Below are 16,756 nucleotides of genomic sequence, written 5' to 3'. Positions count from 1 at the left end.
GGAGGGGGGGACTTCCACTGCCATGACGCCAACCCCACTCTGCAGCCCAGGGACCACTCCGCCCGCTGGCAGCTTGTCCTCCCCTCCCCGCTGCCAGAGAGGCAGGTAAGTTCAGGTTTGTGCACGACACAGGGGTTTAAAGGTCCCTAAGTTGACGTGGTGTTTTTAAAAACCCACCACTTCAATTTAGGGGCCTCATTTTGTCTACACACACTCCATAGTAGCATGTGCCACTTCTGTTATAGTTAAGAGTGATTCATACAGGTTTGTCTGGGGTTTTTTTCTCTGAAGTTAGAAAGAAGCAAGATGACACCTCTCAGGTTTAGTTGCTATTGCTCTCCTTCACCTCAGATCTTCTGGGTAAACCCATTGCAATTTAAACTTTGCAAACCATAAAAACAGATCCCCAGCCTCACAGTCTCTGCCAAAATGGTACGGTGCATGGGAACAACTTTCAGAGGCTTTGAAGTAAACAATGCAAAATAGCTCTAACTAGCTCCATTTTATAGGTTGACACCCTACAAATGAGACCACATGGAAAGCTCTGACATGATGAATGTCAAATACTTTGAATTATTAATGTTTTCAAGGGGCTATATCTGCAGCATTTCAAAGAGACATTGATGAACATAGCTGTATTGTATCTGAGCACAAGGCACTATTGCAAACCAGTTTGGTTTGGTTGAAGGGCTTCAGCAAGACCTGGGCTGATCATCTGCTGACTTGTAGCCAGGCCGCTTCTTAAATAAAGCCGTTTTTCCTGTTTGTTCTTTAAAAAGACTCCAAACAAAAGCTGCCTTTAAGCCAAAAAAGGTGATAAGCAGAGAAGTGTGAAATCCACTGGGAACCATGTTGTGCAGCTTTAATTCACCTGGGAAATATATGATAGAAATGCATATACTTGAAGGCCACAGCCGTTGGCGAGGGTTACCTGGTTCCTTCGTGGACTTGCACGGCCCTCTTCACTCTGCTATTGAACCTTCAAGCTACTAGTCCAACAGGACAGTCTATAAATGCAGTTGTTGTATTGCATTTGGTGTACCCTGAGCTCCTACTTCACTAGGAAAAATGTGCTCCGCCAAGTTTTATGAACACAAGGTAGAATCCCAAAGCAGACAAAGGGAGGTGTAGCTAGCACATCAAGCTTTCAAACTGCCTTGTTTCCACTGGGCTGTTGTTGTGTTATTTACCCCATGTTGCTAATATGTAGTAGAAATTTATCATTTTCTGTCAGCATCTTCCAAGAAAATCAGCATTCCTTACTGAGGCAAAATGCCCACTGGCTTCCAAGGCTGTGAGTTTGCACGCTAGCCTGCTTCAGGTGCCCCGGATTAGGCCTTTACGCATTTGTTCTAAGCCTCTTCCCTTTGGTTCCTCTCGTGATGAAGTCTTGTCTCAGGGCCTCTGCTTGGGGCAAGCCTTCAGTTTCCCCTCAGCCATCCTGAGCCACACGAGCTGCATCTCCTGGTCCACGCTGCCTTGCTGTGGCTGCCTGCAGGAAGCATAGGAGAGGCAGGGATTGTGCAGACTGATTCCAGACAGAAATGCATTAGGAAAATCAAACGGAGCGTGCCTGTGCTCTAACAGCGGGCAGCAGAGACAGGAGATGCAGGAGGGCCAGCATCTGACTTCCTGGGTTACCCCTGCAGCACTCAGGTGAGTAGTGCACATGTTTCTGGGAGGAGAGTGCAGGGGGCAAGGGCAGGAGGCAATGTTGCAGGGCCTAATGCCCTGGATTGCCTCCAGGGAACCACGGCCTGTTCCAGGGGGAAGAGGCCACGCTGGAGTTTGCACATCCACTTTACAGTGGTTTGGAGCCAAACGGCTGGCCTGGGAACAGTGTTAGGTAGCAGTGTCCATATACCCTCATGGTACTTGATTGTGCCTTGAACCTGGATTGTACCTGGTATTTTCTGGTATCACAAAATATCAGCAATTTAGGGTACATCTGTCTTGGTATGTAGGGCAGAGCCTGGAGGTGCCCTCATCCAGCCTGGGCCAGGTATTTTACTTGTGGTCTGCACCACAGTTATCTACATTATGCTTCCTGTTCCAGGTGGAGAGCCCTTTGAGGAATCAGTCTGCACATTGCCCGTCTCTCCTGTCATGCTCGGCTCCAAATCCGGGCAGGAAAGACAGGACGTGGGATGCTGATGGACTAGAAGTCGAGAACAGGAAATTGTGAAGCTGCTAGTGAATTTATAAGGGCTGTGGCCTGCCATCAGTCCGTGAGCACCAACACACTTCAGGGAGAGGCTGGCTGGGCCTGTATGTTAGCAGAATGTCTCGGGTTGGGTTGGACTGCAGCAGGAGTCGAGCTCAGACCTTTTCCATGCAGACGGCTGGTGGGTGTGAGCTTGAGGGCAGCCATAAGGTCGACCCTACGGGACCAGATCCCAGTTGTTTGGTAAGGCTACTTGGCTCTGTACCCACAGCACAAACCAGCCTTAATGCCAGTTTTAACCATCTGCCTGGGGAAATCAGGTTCAGAGGAAGTCATGAGGTAGCACAGTCTGGCATAGGCAGTGCTATGCCATGCTGTGTCCCAAATTTCTGTTATGGGCAGGTAAAGGGGGATGGGATTCACACACTCATGCGGTTAGGCAGTCTCTGGCTCTCGGACTGGCCCCTTGGAGGTTATGAAGCCAGATGAAGCTCTGAATTGTGCTGGTTCTCAGCTGGCGTCAAATTCAGGAGAGTATGGTAGGAGGAGCTTTTAACTGCCCTTGTGCATCTCAGAGGCAGGTGCCAAGCTGAGCTTGTCCAGCCCAAGGGCCTGGCCTTTGGCACCTTGAAGCAAGTTACCAAATGTGATGATACAAGAAGTGGCTTTTCCCTTAGCCCAGAGAAACTCAGGGACTACATTAGCAATGGGGGGTTAACCAAAGAGTTACAGCAACTTATACGCCCTTGGGTGACTTGTGGCAAACATGCTCCGGTGCCAAAGAAAAGTCCTACGGCACAGTAGCTAACATGGCTAAAGACAGACGCTGTGTGTGCTGCATCGCTCGCAGCTGCAGGAATGATGGGGCCAGTAACATTTTGTGCAAGGAGCCACAGGTAAGAAGTTGAGTGGCTTGTGGCTTGAGAGCTGCAGCCTGGGCCACGTCCTCAGCCTACTAATCCCCATGCTGTGGACTGCCCTGTTGGGATCATGAGGATTCCCCGCCTTCCCCGGCTTTTGCACTCTCTCCCCCTCCACGCTGCGCATCGGTAACTGCACCGCTGTCTGAGCAGGGATGAACTAGATTTTACACCCTGTTTCCTGCACATCTTAATTAACTCTAGACTCCATTATGAAGAGAGACGAAGCAGATCTCCTCCCTGCATCACCACTTCTGGCCCAGGAGAGTGAGTGACCGGGACTGAAAATCGAGCCCGTCTCCCCTGCAGGGTAGAGCTTTGTGCTGCCAGGAGACCATGAGATGGCCCCTGTGTCTTCAGTTCACGCCATGACTTAGGAGAGAAGCATAGCTTGCTGAGGCTTAGGGGATCACCCACTTTCCCTGGTTTCTATCCCTCATTTCTCCCTAAAGGCACCACTGCGTGGAGCACTGCACTGCTCCCTTGGGATAAAGAAGTAATTGTGGAGCAACCCGAAGGGCTTCAGGGAAGGAGCAGAGCCACTTCCGTCATGCTCCCTGCATCAGACCAAGATTTATGCTTTGGGCTGTGAGGTACAGGGAGGCAGAACTTGGCAGGAAAAGTCTTCAAGGTCCTAGCTGCAAAAACATTTATGCAGGCGCTTGTGCCGATCCCTGTTCAGGACTGTGCTTGAGCAATAAATCAGTTGTCTCCAAGTAAAGAAAACTGTTGCTTGTAGGAAGCTTACTTCGGTGTCTTTATGTAATAATCACTGACTCGATAAAGGAGCATTGGACTCTTCTATGCGTGGCATCCTTCTCTCTCTCACTCTTGAAATACACCTTGAAAGCTGCAGAAGAGTACCTGACACGCAGAGTGATCTGCAACTGATGCATGGGTTTGGTGTAGTGAATAGTTCAGAGACTCAGCCATTCGTGGTGGCTGTTCTTACTTTAATTTTAAAGGGCATGATGTCTCTTCTGAATGGCTTGTCCTGAGAGAGACATTTGCTTTGGAAAAACAAATGGAAAATTCCTACGGAAAAGCTGAAACCCCTTAGCCTTAAAAAATGCTTTCTGACTCAAGTACTCTGCACTCAAGTTTACTGTAGCTATAAGAACTACTGTATAATGGAAATGTATATCCCCTATAATTTAATGTGATCAGTGATAGGTTTTGTAAATCAAAGTGTTTTATTCTCAAAGAATCACTTAAAATGCTGCTGCGCTGTATGGTGAAATATATTCCCTGCTATAGGGGTTTTTCTTCATTTTTTGTATTGATTTCTAGACGCTTTAGAGTTAAACCACGCCAGAAGTGTTGCTGAGATGAATCACTATTATCCAAAGGCCACCAGCCTCTCTGCCGACTGACAGAAGGATAATTCCATGTGGATCAAATAAATACAGATGTGTAGTAATTAGTTCTATTCCCAGTGAGCCCATTTCCAACACACTAAAGATGTGAACGATTATGGAGCCTCACCCCAACAGCTTTTATCAATTTAAACTGCTAAGCTACAGGATAGGTCATAACCCAGCCTGCTATTAATAATGTATTTATTGTGTGCAACATTATAAATTAGGTTCATGGAAGAGAAAAGAACACCTTTTAACAAGACTAATGCTATCTTTATACAGAACCATCCCATGTGCTTGGCCACTCAGCTGAAGTACAGTCCCAAGACGATCAAAAGAATAAAAAATCTTATCCAGGGCAAGGAAGCCTACGTGATTGGAGGGGTTCCCCACAAAGATGATTTAGCGGTGGCTGACATGTTAAATGTGCCCATACTGGGCTCTGTGCCAGAAGTGGCTCATCTCTATAGCACCAAGTCGGGAAGTAAAAGAGTTTTTGCCAGTGCTTGTGTGCCAGTCCCCCCCGGAGAATATGACATCTATACCCCTCAGCAGGTAAGCAGGCAGTCTTTGGGGGGACACCTTTTTTATTTCAGCACCTAGACCATTACTGCAGTGAGGTGAGGTACACATTTTGCTCTCTTATGTAGATCAAGTATGTTTCATTGAATTAATTAGACCCTAAACAGGTTGGAGTAAATGCAGAAGTACATGGGGCCAGGGAGAGGGGTTCTTTTTTTCTGCAAGTGTCTTATTTAAAATGAGTACTGTCTTGAGAAAGAAGAATTAAGCAAAATAAATGATCTCCCTCAAGGGCTCGCACCGTGTTCTGGTATCTGCTTCTTACAGATAACCATCATCACTACCCCATGATGGGAACCCTGATCCCACCAAAATTAGTGGAAATTTTGCCTGTGACTTAGGTGGAGCAAAGACTTCACCCCATCTCGGCACTAGGAAGCAATGCTCGCAGAGCCCCATCTGCTAAAATACTCGCCACTCGGTAAAACAAAATCACTGATATCCAGAGAAATTCCACCCATTTTGGAAAAATGGCTTGTCTAGGCCGAGAGCCGCTACCTGAATTTTGCCCTCTATTTAGCATGTTAATTCAATTTTCATTTCACTGACCCTAGTGCCATGACAATAAGCCCAAATGGTGCTAACCTCGGTTAATAAATCATCACTGTAATGGATGCCTTTAACAGAAGCAATGAAGACCCTGGATTTTGCATTGCATGTTTGCCTGGATTTATTTCTAGTCCACTGGCAGAATGCTGCATTCTGCAGAGTGACTTCATGGTTTAGGTTATCTTGCCATTGTGGTGCTACAAGTTGTGCAGTGATTGCTGTACCAGCGGATCTTGCATTCATTACATTCAGTTCTCTCCTGTCTCGGATTAGGTCGCACGCTCTTCCAGACAGAAATGGCCTCTTATGCTGCACTTGTTCAGCAACTTGCACAGCCCTTGAGTTGGATCTCTAGGGGATCCCAAATACAAAGAATGATTGCATTTCATGTGCTAAAAAGAAATGTCTGCTGACACAAAGTAATTTGAGAGCGGGCTTCAGAGACTCCTTCCCAAACGCTGCCCAGCTGGGATGTGCTTGGTCAAGAGTGCAGTGGCTTCACTTGTGCTTAAAACCCTGTTCTTCTCACTAAGCCCCTTTCATCCTCTTGCTGCTGTGCCTGGTCTCTGGGATCCTGTCTGCAGTTGCCTCTGATGGTCCTCACCTTGGAGCTAAGGGTGTAGCTTGTGCTCCTTTCAGCGCCTTGCTCCATCTCCATTCTGCGCATCTGCCCAGTGCCTGATCTTCCCGGTCACCGCGTTTTGTCTTCTCTGCCGTGAGCCCAGGCGTGGAACAATTTCCGAGCCTTCGCTGACTGCTGCACAAAGGAAATCCAGGGTAGCTCCCCTCTCTGCGCGGGAGTCCAGGAGATGTGAGGCCAAGGCACGGGGGGCAGAGGTGAGGGTAAAAGGAAATCCTGTGAAAGCATTACATTTTTGCCCCATTTGTGCAGCCCTGTTGGAGCGCTCTTTCCAATGTAAAGGAGCTAGGTGCTTTGCTTTGCTTTGCAGAGGTGGCTTTCAGTCCTCTTGTCCCTGCTCAAGGTAGCACTAATTCTCTCAAGTTTTCTCTCATGTCCTTGCAAACAATAACTGAAATGATGGTGACTAAATGTGATGAGGCACTGATTTTGGGCACCTCCTCTACAGCCTCAGGGACTAGGCAGGGAGGTTTTGAGAGTGCAGCTTTGGACTAGGCACCTAAACTCCACCACAGCCCTATATTAAGTGCCTGAGCCCTTTTGTCTGTGGATCTTTAAAACCACAGGGTGACATCCTAAGAGACAGGATTGCTTTGAGGATTCTGCCCCTGGACGGCAGCGCTCGGCCTGCTTCCCCCGCTTTCCCAGGGCTCAAACAACAGGTCAGCGGATTTAAGCATGTGCATCTCTGAGCAAAAGATGAAGACAGGTCTTTTGCAAGAGAAAGTTGTGTGCAATGACAGAAACTCAGCAGGAAACCTAACCAGTAGAGAAGCACGAGGACCTATTTGTGACTTTCGAATTAACTAGATTCCATCAGCAGTATGGGAGCCTCAGACTCTTTCATAGTTTTCTTGCCTTTGACTCCACGGGCTCACTTCAGCAGCGTTGTTGTCTTTTCTTTTTTGATGGGATTTGGATCTGTTCTGGGGTAGCTTTTAGTTGCTTGTTGGATCCTGGAAGTACATGCAGCATTTCTTCAAGAGAATCCTTTTGCTTATGCTGTGGTTTTGAAATCCATCCAGCTGGTAGGATAAGCATGTCCTATTTGTAGAAGACAGTAATCAATAGCTTCTTGCTTTTTACTAATATAGCTTGTAAACCTGAGGACAGTAAGAATGTGATTATTCTTAGGCATTTTTGCTGGTTAGCAAGAGCCCTTTTACATCTCTTGTCTTTTTATTAATCACCGTTTACCAGTCAAACGCACGCAGCCAAATAAAGACATTGCAATTTCCATACCAGAGATAAAATAAACAGACATATGACCAATGAACTGAAAAATAACGGTGTGTTTGATTTATTATTAAATAATTCATTTATAAAAATCTCATACCCCTAACCCATACTTCTGATCTATGCTGCAATTTTTCCCAAGTTCTCCTTTTGCTGTTTGCTTCTATGAAATATTGACATCTTAGGTTAAATAATCAAAGAAAGGTGACACTATGTTAAAGCACAGTTCAATTTTCACTTAAAGATAGCACATAATTCTTTCCATTGGTACAGTCTTTACAATATTATTGATCCTTTTCATTACTGTAGGGGAGTCATCAACAGAAACCCATTTATAGGTTTTCAAAAGCAACAAATAATAGGATTTGGAGCAAACAGATAATAATTCTATTTGTGGTCGAAGACCAAAAAAAATATAACAAGGAGACCAAAAAAATTACCATGTGAAAAAACCTCCTAGTCAATGCTGCAGAAGATCTATATAACGCTGTTACGGGGTCCAAGAGCATTTACGGTTTCTAAATGGCTAATTATATTCCACTCCACCTCGCTAAAGGGTAGTTTAAAAATAAAGCCATTTAAATCTGGGTATGAATATAGATAAATAATCAGCAGTACTTTTATAAAGCCTGTCTGGTAATTCCTTCATAAATTCCTAACCCTGCAATATGCTGTCCAGAAGGAGAGTGTTGTCTGTTTTGACTGGTATTAAAAACTGATTGTAGCAAGGTTGTTTTTAAGATGTCAAAAATAGTCTTGCTCTGGCACTATCTACCTTCCTGAGCCACGTGCTGAGATGTGCTCAACATCCCAAACCAAAGGTGCCCACCTGGCACTGAGCAACCCTCTGCACCAACATGCCTCATCACCCTTAGTGTGGCTCTGCGTGGGAGCTGGAGTCTGTCTCCGTGGTACCACTTGCAGGATCAGGGACGTAGATCCCTCAGCAAAGAGTCTGGGTGAGTGCTGAGTAAGTACCCAAGCTTGCAACTAACAGCCCAGCTCTCTAGAAACTATGATTATAAAATGAACAGATAAATTAAAGTCAAAGGAAGATGTCAGAGCATGCATTTTAGCACAGTGATTCTGGAAGCCTTTCATTTTTATCTTTGTGCCACTGCTTGATCCATAGATGCTTGATGTTCTGAGTCAGCTGGTCATCGATAACATGGAAGTACGCCGCTGGCTGTTTAAAGTGGACAGTGAACTTGGAGGAAATGGTACCGCCTATTGTGATGTTACCTCCCACCTGAAATGCTACCCCTGGGTCCAGAAGGAGCGTCGTAGATGCACTGCTGAGATGTGGGCCAAGAAATGGGCGCACGTAAGTTATTGAGACGTCGGGAATCTGATCTTTGACAGCAGGTTTGCATTGTTTAAGGTTCGCTGCATCTATAGGCAGGGCACAAAAGGTGGCATGCTGCAGGGCAGCTCTGGGATTTTTGCTCCTGAGGGAAAGTTGTGTGCACAGTAGCGCCCAGAGGAGTCCTGCAGGCAGGGGCTAAGGCAGGATTTGCTCGATCTGTCTGCCCCCAACCCCTGTGCACAGGCCCACGTCCAGAACTCGGTCTCTGGCTTGCAGTGGCTGCGTAGAGAACTGCTTTGTCGCACAGCAAACTCTTCACCTGGAGCTCCCATGCTGAAGCTTATGCTGGTGGGAGATGGCATTGTAAAATCCAGTGTGGTAAATTCAGATGCTTTCTGGCTTTGATTTAAAGAAAAAAGCAAGTGAAATGCATGGACAGTAGGAATGAATGTATAACTAATACACTGATGTGGGTGTCATGTAAAGGAAAGGGTGTAGTGTGTATTTTATAATACCTGGCTCTTTCCATCCATGGATTTCAGAACACTTTCCCAAGGAGGTCAGTCCTGAGCCCGTTTTACAGAGGAGGAGCTGAGGCAGTGACCCAGCAATGCAGAAGGTTAAGCCAAACAGTACTATCTATGTACATCATTTATAAATAAGGTTTCCTAAGCCCCACGAGTGAAGAGCCAGCCTTCTTATTGCCTGAGTGTCACATCACACAACCCTTGTAAAGCTTCCCTAGCTGGACAGTTACTAGCATCCTATATTTGGGTCCCAACATTCACAACTCGTGTGCTCTTAAGCCTTCCTGGGCCCTCCATGCACACTCCTGCATGCACAAGTGCTCTCTTCCTTACTGGTTCACGTTTCCCTTGTGGCCCAGTGCTCCCCCCCAACACCCCAGTTGTTCGATCAGAGCCGTTCGCAGCTGGACCCTTGTGAGCACTCAGGGTTTACAGTTTGTCTCTCCAGGGACGTGCGAAAGCTCAAACGAAGAGATAACCAGGCGTTAGCAGGGTTCCAAAAATCGATCGCTCTTCACTTTATCCAGCTCCAGGAAATACACAGCTGTAGACAAACTGCAAGTGCCTGAAAGCTTTCCTCTGCCTCATTTTCTGCACCCTTCTCTCAAGGCCTTTGAGCTTAGGGCAAAATGATCGGAGGAATCCAGGAAGCCCTCCTGCCCCGGGCTTTCCTGCACATCACAAGTTACCTCTTTCTCTGTCTCCTCTTCCCATTAAGCCAGGTTTTTAATTCCTCAACTAATCCTGTGACCAGCTGGATCCCCTTTGACCCAAAAGCCTGCCTTTCTGTTCTTTTCCTCAATCCAAGCCAGGTGCACGTCTCCGTGGCATGATGCCGTGCCCTGCAGAGAGAGCTTAGCTAGCACTGAACCAGCAAGCTTGGCTACCAGAGGTGCTCGAGTGCTACAGCCACTTTCACACAGCTTTCTGCCAAGCCTGCTTCCCCTGGCTGAGAAGTGGGGTGTACCGGTCAAGATGGAGCACTGTGCCAACACTGCTTCGGGAACCCAAGCTAGATCGCTCGGAACTAGCTTGGGTGTCTCAGCATGGCTGTAGCTGGTGCTGTACAGGTATACTCATGAGTTCCCTCTAGTTTCTGCTCTCTTGTTGGGGGTCATCCCACTGTCCCAGCCCACTTTCATCAGACAGCTTGGCTTTACCTAGACTTCAGCCATCCCATTCTTCTGCCACTTGTATGGCATCATCCTCTCTAGCAAAACTGCTGGGTGGCAAAACTGCTCCAGCTTTAACCCTGGATGAAGCAGTGTTAAAGTTGGAGTGGTTTTGCTATCTTTGTTTTGTTCTCAGATTGTCCTCAAGTAACAATGAGAACATAGCAGCTGCTGCCCTTTTGAAACAGCTCCCAATGTACGTGTGTCCACACACAAAGTGATGCAATTGTTACAGCCGTGTGGTATTCCCCTCTGTGCCTGCTGGTCTGCGTAGAGATGTGTTCTTTACAAATTGCTGAACTGAAATCCTTGAACTAGGTTCATCAGTTTAAATTGGTGTATTTTTATTTAAATAACTGTTGCTATTTGTGTGTTTAATTTCAAGAAGGGTTGGATAGTTAAGTGCAGGTTGGCAAATGCATTCTTAATGCATGTCCATTAAAGTCGGCAGAGTTTCATCAGGAAAGAATTTGGCCCTGCATCCTAGTTTACATCAATAATGGCCTTTTTTAATTCAATTGCAGATAGCTGGAAAGTTTTTTCAGCATGTTATTGGATGGTGTATTGTTATTGCAAATTGTGCGCCATAATCTGAAGCTTTCCACAGACGTTAAGGGCTAAATCCCCACTCTGCTGAGACTCACTTGCTCTGCAAAAGCATGGGAAGTATAAAGCAGACCTAAAAGGTGGCCACTGGAGAATACTCCTGACATAAGACGTACCTCTGGTGGGCAGGAGTATGAGCAACTCAGTTCCACTACATCCAGTCCTCTCCTGGTATAAATTCCTTCGGGGTTGCATGCCATTCACTGAAGGAGATGCTCCCTTTTGCTTTGCCTCGCCTCTGGTCCAGGTGGCTTGGGAACAGGGAGTTGTAACCAGTTTGTCCCTTTTCATTGCATTTAAGTAGAGTGTGAATGTAGCCAAGAAACACACTTTAAAAGCCCCTAAAGTGAAATATAAATGTTTACCAAAGGTTAGAAAATATATATAAGGCATATATTTTGATAAAATGCCTTACCAGCCTGTCAGGCTACACCCAGGCCAGAATTTCAGCAAACTTCGGTAAAAGAACTAAACAGGCTGAGCATCGTCCACAAGAACACGTTCACGTGTTTCTGCCTTCTTAGTTGAGCCCTTTTCTTTTATAAGAGTAGAGACCTCTTTTATATGTAATGAATTGCAATCTCCATTGAAAAGCAGAGGATTAAAATTGTCCTTTGTTACCCAATCCCATTGTAATGATACACATTTAAACATCACAGCATTAGTTTATGAGCACAGGCATGTTTTAATGTCCTATTACAGTATGGAGACCTGTTTCTTTTGATAATGAAGACATTGTGTCATCGGCATAGGCTGCCACATACAAAACATATGCTGGCAGGTTATTAAAAAATTCAGCTTCTTGATGAAAGACTATCCTGCAGGCTAAGAGTACAGAAAAAAATACTCTCCGTTCTGGTGGAATTATTAGAAACGAGAATATGACTGTAAGCACTAAATTATGTTAATACTTACAAATAGCATCATTTGCATAGCAGTTTATGACACCATACCCAGACTTTTCTCATTGGTATGTAGTAGGCAACAGATTAAAAATAATGCAGTTTATGTGAGTTTGAACTGTGTGAGGATCTGTTCCATCGAAAACTGGGGGGATTTGGGACTCCTCATTTCAAGCATAATGCTGGGAAACAAAAAATGAAAACCCGTGACAAGATCGTCAATTGAAGGAAGGGAGGGTCTGCATTATCAGAGGGGTCACTTGGTGCTCTCATCAGAACAAAGTGTGTGGCATGTCTCTGCCAATTCCTCTTTGTTATGAGGCCCTGCTGAAACCTCACAGCCCAGGCCTCTGCACGAAGAGAAATATCCCTCCAGCTCCAGCAAAGGCCCAGGGCAAGGAACATTGCATGGGAATACACCACTACTGGTCCAAATGCTATAGCTGTGATGAAGCTGCCTCTGTGCAACGCTGGGCGTTCTCCAAGAAGCTCTTCAGAAGGAGCAAGCTTATTGACCTGCGTGCAGCCCTGCACTGCAGAAGCAGCATTTCATCTGCGTTGGGATATATATGATATGTGGGGAGTGGGCATGGCTTGCTTCACTGTGGGACGCTTGAGTCACATTGCACCTCCTTCGTTGGTGCAGGCATCCGAGCACTCTCAGATAGTTTTGAGACTCTTGCTCATATTTATTATTGAATCTGTCATCGGGAAGGGCCTTCTGGGTCACAGAGTCCAGTCCCCTGCGTTTGCAGGCAGTCATTTATTTATCCAAGGAATTCCCAGATCAGCACTTCAGACTCTGAAGTCACACCGAGAACATCTTGTACCATGCCAGAAGTAAAAGCAGGGGAAACCAGGGCACTGCCAATGCCCTGCTAGTGCAGTGATGAGGGGAGTATTTACTTAGCGTATGCTCAGAAGATCCTAGGAAACCCACCATGACCCTCACTACAGAGAAGAGCAGAAGCTCTGAAGTCGGTGCCAGTCTGGCGTAGGGGAAGAGTTTCTTCCTGACACCAAATGTGGTGATTTGGTATGAGCCTGAACAAAAAAGCAAGACCCTCTGGGTTTCCAGTAGTGGTAGGCACATTGGGGTACCCCAGTCAAGAGCCTCCAGTCCTAGCTGTGGCAAATGTCCTAATGCTTCCGGTAGAAGACCTAATATTCATGGAGGAAAAATTATTTCCCAGTCCCAAGTTATAACCAGCAAAAGCATGGGATTGCCAGGCAGCTTCCATACCAGAAGGAGTTTCCTTTCCTGTAAAGGGATTTAAAAAAACCAATCACCATCCTTGAATCAGCATCTTCTATCTTAGTTACTTTTTTGATCAACAGGAAAGTGAGCCTTTCAGCGCTTGCAAACAAAACTTGGTTGCTCTTTAAGTCCTAACATTTTCCCCTGATTTGAAATTCACTTCCTCTGCTGCTCCTGCTGTTACAGAGGCACCCTAGTAACTCCATAGCTAAGCTGACACCCGTTTTAAATTTAAAGTAGGTTTTAGATCCCCAGGAAATGAACACGTCCCAAAACCAGCAATGTCCTGTGTAATCTGGTGACTAGCATCAGTATTGCTATTTTCTGAACACTCTAAAATTAGTTCTTTGTCAAATTTCCGTCTGGGGGTCTAGATTGTATGACTGACTTCACACGTTTGCAAGTGTTCATTGCGATGTGCAACATCCATAACAAGCAAAACCAGTTATTCCTATTCCTCCTAATGCTTTTTTTTTTTCCACCGTGGAAGCTGGTGGAGAAGGCACCTCCAGCATGGGCTTCCTGCCGTGAAAGGAAGAGACAGGCGTTCGAGCTCCAAGGACCGGAGGTGGCACCAGGAAGGAGCGCTTAGAGCAGTTCATAGCACAGGGAAATGCTAGCGTTTCCCTCCGTTCCCAGCTGGCAGGGCTGTCGTGGCCCAGCAAAGGTGAATGCCGCTGTCATTACCCAAAACAGGAGCCAACAGAGTTTCTCCTGCCGAGCCAGGCAGCAGCTGGGACCTGTAGCCTGAGAGAGCATGCTGACTGTCTTGGAAGTTGGCAGTCCACTAGGCTCTTCAGGACAACCAAAGCAGAAACTGCATCGCTGTGGCCTGTTACAAAGCTGAGAAAGAAGAAAGAACAACAGCAGAATCTCCCAATGGCTGATGAAGGGCGTCTGTGCCCAAAAGCCTGCAAAAAACATTTCCCCAACTATTTAGTTGGTCTAATAAAAGATATCAGATCTACCCAAAGAACCTTGCCTGCCAAAGAAAAAAAGGCAGCTTTCTCTAAATATGCGCTTATCTGATCTGATCGGCTCTCCCTCTCCTTGTCTAAACAGATCTCACCGTTAGTTAATCGGGTTGAGTGTCTGGCTGCCGTATGGACAGAGCAGTGAGACAGCCTCATAGCGCCAAGGCGAGGTGGGAAGAAGGGTGTTCACAGGCTGTCCATTCAAGATCCGCGTAGACCAAGGATCAGTCTCCCAAAAAATGCCTCTTAAGGGGTTGTGGGCTGACAAGCGCACTCAAAATGTATAATGATTGCCATAGCATGGCTGATCACTCTTGGTCTCCCTTAATGCACCACCACAGGGCTGGGGGCTTAGGCCATCAGCTCTCTCTAGGCAAGGAATCTGGGCCCTGGGATGTAGTCCTACGGGCTCTGTCATGATTATTTTTATCCAGCCCTCCTCATCTTCAGTGCCTGCAGTGCTTTACCCTCCCCGAGCGATGCCAGAGTTGCCTGCTTGTTTGTTCCTCCAAAAGCCCCCACTGAACTGAAGCAATAGAGTGTCTAATAAACTTTTCCCCGGTCCTATGCAAGTTATATGGTCTATCTTAATAGCTAGCTAACATACCGGCATTCTTCAATTACCACACTGAAACTTCTCATCCATCACAGTGACCACAGGCATGAAGCAAGCTGAAAGGGCTAAAGGTTATAGGAAGCTATAAAAATGAGGGACATCAGCTTGTGGTCAGAGAGAGGTGGGGAAAGGAAGTGCTGCAAACACAAAAAGGATGGAGCTGGAAAAAGATACAGAGTGGATATGGCCGCAGTAGGAAAAAAGGGATGTTCTCTTGGTAAGGCAATTATGAATATGGCCACATTGCCATACCAAAGCTGCCATCCCCATCTGTTGGTTAAAGTAAGCTCTTTTATCCAGCATGGCCAGTGCATGGTGTTAAGTTCTGCAGTTTCTGAATCACTGGTTTTGACCAGACTAGGTTTTTGCCAGAAGAAATTCTTTAATTGCAAGCTTTCAGGTGCAAACTTCTATTTATGAACTTTTATATAAGAAACTTTCATTTCTACCCAGTAGAACTTTTACAATCTTTTCTCCGATGCCTGATGAAGGGTGTTTGCACCCGAAAGCTTGCAATTAAAGACATTTTTTTTTGCAAACATCTGGTTGGTCTAATAAAAAATATCACCTCTACCACAATCCTGAATGATTTTTCTTCTAGACCAATACAGCTGCAACCTGGTTGCCTGGTTTTGACCAGATCACTGTAACATTGTCACTGCTTCATTCTTTATGCAAACCTCTGGGGGCTGGGCGCCTGGCTAAAATCAGCGATAGGGGCTCCAAGCCTTTGGAAATGGCGAATAAAGCACAGAAAATCTAACTTTCAAACAGTGTCAAATAGAGCGGTGTTTTAACACGGGTCCGAGGACTTAGGATTGATTACCATAAGAAAAAAAACACAGTCTCTGATGCCAGAACCAAATGCTTACTGTTGCCTTAAATTTTAACATTGTTGATCATGTTTCATAATTCCCCTAAAACGTCATTAGATAAACTGAGAGATTGTTTGAAAATCAAGAACAGTGATAAGGGGATTTTGAACTTTTTACACTAGGGTTATATTGCACACCATAAGTCAGTGGGGGCACACCACAAAATAGCCTTGCACCCTCCTCTAGTGCCACTCCCACTCTCACTGCCTCCTGGATCTACTGCTCTGTTTTCTGCTTCCCACCCTGTGCCTTCTGCCTGATCTGCCTCTGCTTTCTGCTCCCTGGCCTCTCCCTGATCTGCCACGTGCCAGAGACGATGGCTGCCCTTGCCTTGTATGGCACCTGTGCCGCAGGTTAGGCCCCCCTGCTATAAGTAGTTAACTTGTACAGTTTCCATTATGGCCTTCTTGCTCATAGTAAAGAGTGAAAAGCAAGCAGCAGGTATCTATAGGCCCATTCAAAATATAACCATGCTACTGTCAAAACCTTGACTTCATTACCATGTTATCGTCAGCACACCGTGGTTTATAGCTATGCTCTGTTGTTCTCCCTTGCACACAGTAAAGCTGGTGAACCTTGACTTTCAGCTTCCTTGAAACCCATTCTACTTTTATCACAGTGGCTGTTAATCATATTCGTTAGCAGCATCCAAAATAGTTTGGTTCCAAAAATGCTACGGAGACTGCTGAGGTTCCAGTGGAAAACAAAGGCAGCTGAGTTGTGCTTGGTAGCATATGCACCTAAGAGTTTGCTGAGAGCATTCTTTCCTGCTGATTTTATTGCATTCCCATGCAATTTTTGGCATGATCATTTTTCTAGCAGAAAGAGAGCCAGAAACACAGACAGTTACATAGAAAATCCATGTGTGAAATTCTGATAGGTGCGATAGGCTTTTCCATTTTCTCTTAGTATAACAAGGGATGCGGTAGGATGGTAAAATTCCCAGGACTAAAGAACAGATTCCTCTGAGCTGCAAAGAGTGCCAATACCACCTTCTTTCTTGGTGTAGCCTGGCCCGGCCCCATCAGTAGACTATCCTGAGTAGTTTGCTTCCATATTTTGTCGGAGAAC

The 16,756-nt window shown here is 45.9% G+C and overlaps 1 protein-coding gene across 2 annotated transcripts in view; it reads left to right on the top strand.

The window, feature by feature from the left end:
• The window catches only part of IQCH (IQ motif containing H), a 115,759-nt gene that overhangs the window by 47,345 nt on the left and 51,658 nt on the right, over window positions 1-16,756 (top strand). For both annotated transcript variants that reach the window (XM_090028365.1, XM_090028364.1), the window contains exons 13-14: window positions 4,725-4,997; window positions 8,582-8,773. In XM_090028365.1, coding sequence (XP_089884491.1) covers window positions 4,725-4,997; window positions 8,582-8,773 — 465 coding nt within the window. The remainder of the gene's footprint in view (window positions 1-4,724; window positions 4,998-8,581; window positions 8,774-16,756) is intronic.

This window comes from Crocodylus siamensis, chromosome 15 (genome assembly GCF_052110815.1).
Source record: "Crocodylus siamensis isolate JL-2025a chromosome 15, ASM5211081v1, whole genome shotgun sequence".
In the NCBI taxonomy this organism is placed as follows: domain Eukaryota; kingdom Metazoa; phylum Chordata; order Crocodylia; family Crocodylidae; genus Crocodylus; species Crocodylus siamensis.
The sequence above is the reverse complement of the archived record's forward strand: the minus strand, read 5'-3'. Positions and strand labels throughout refer to the sequence as shown.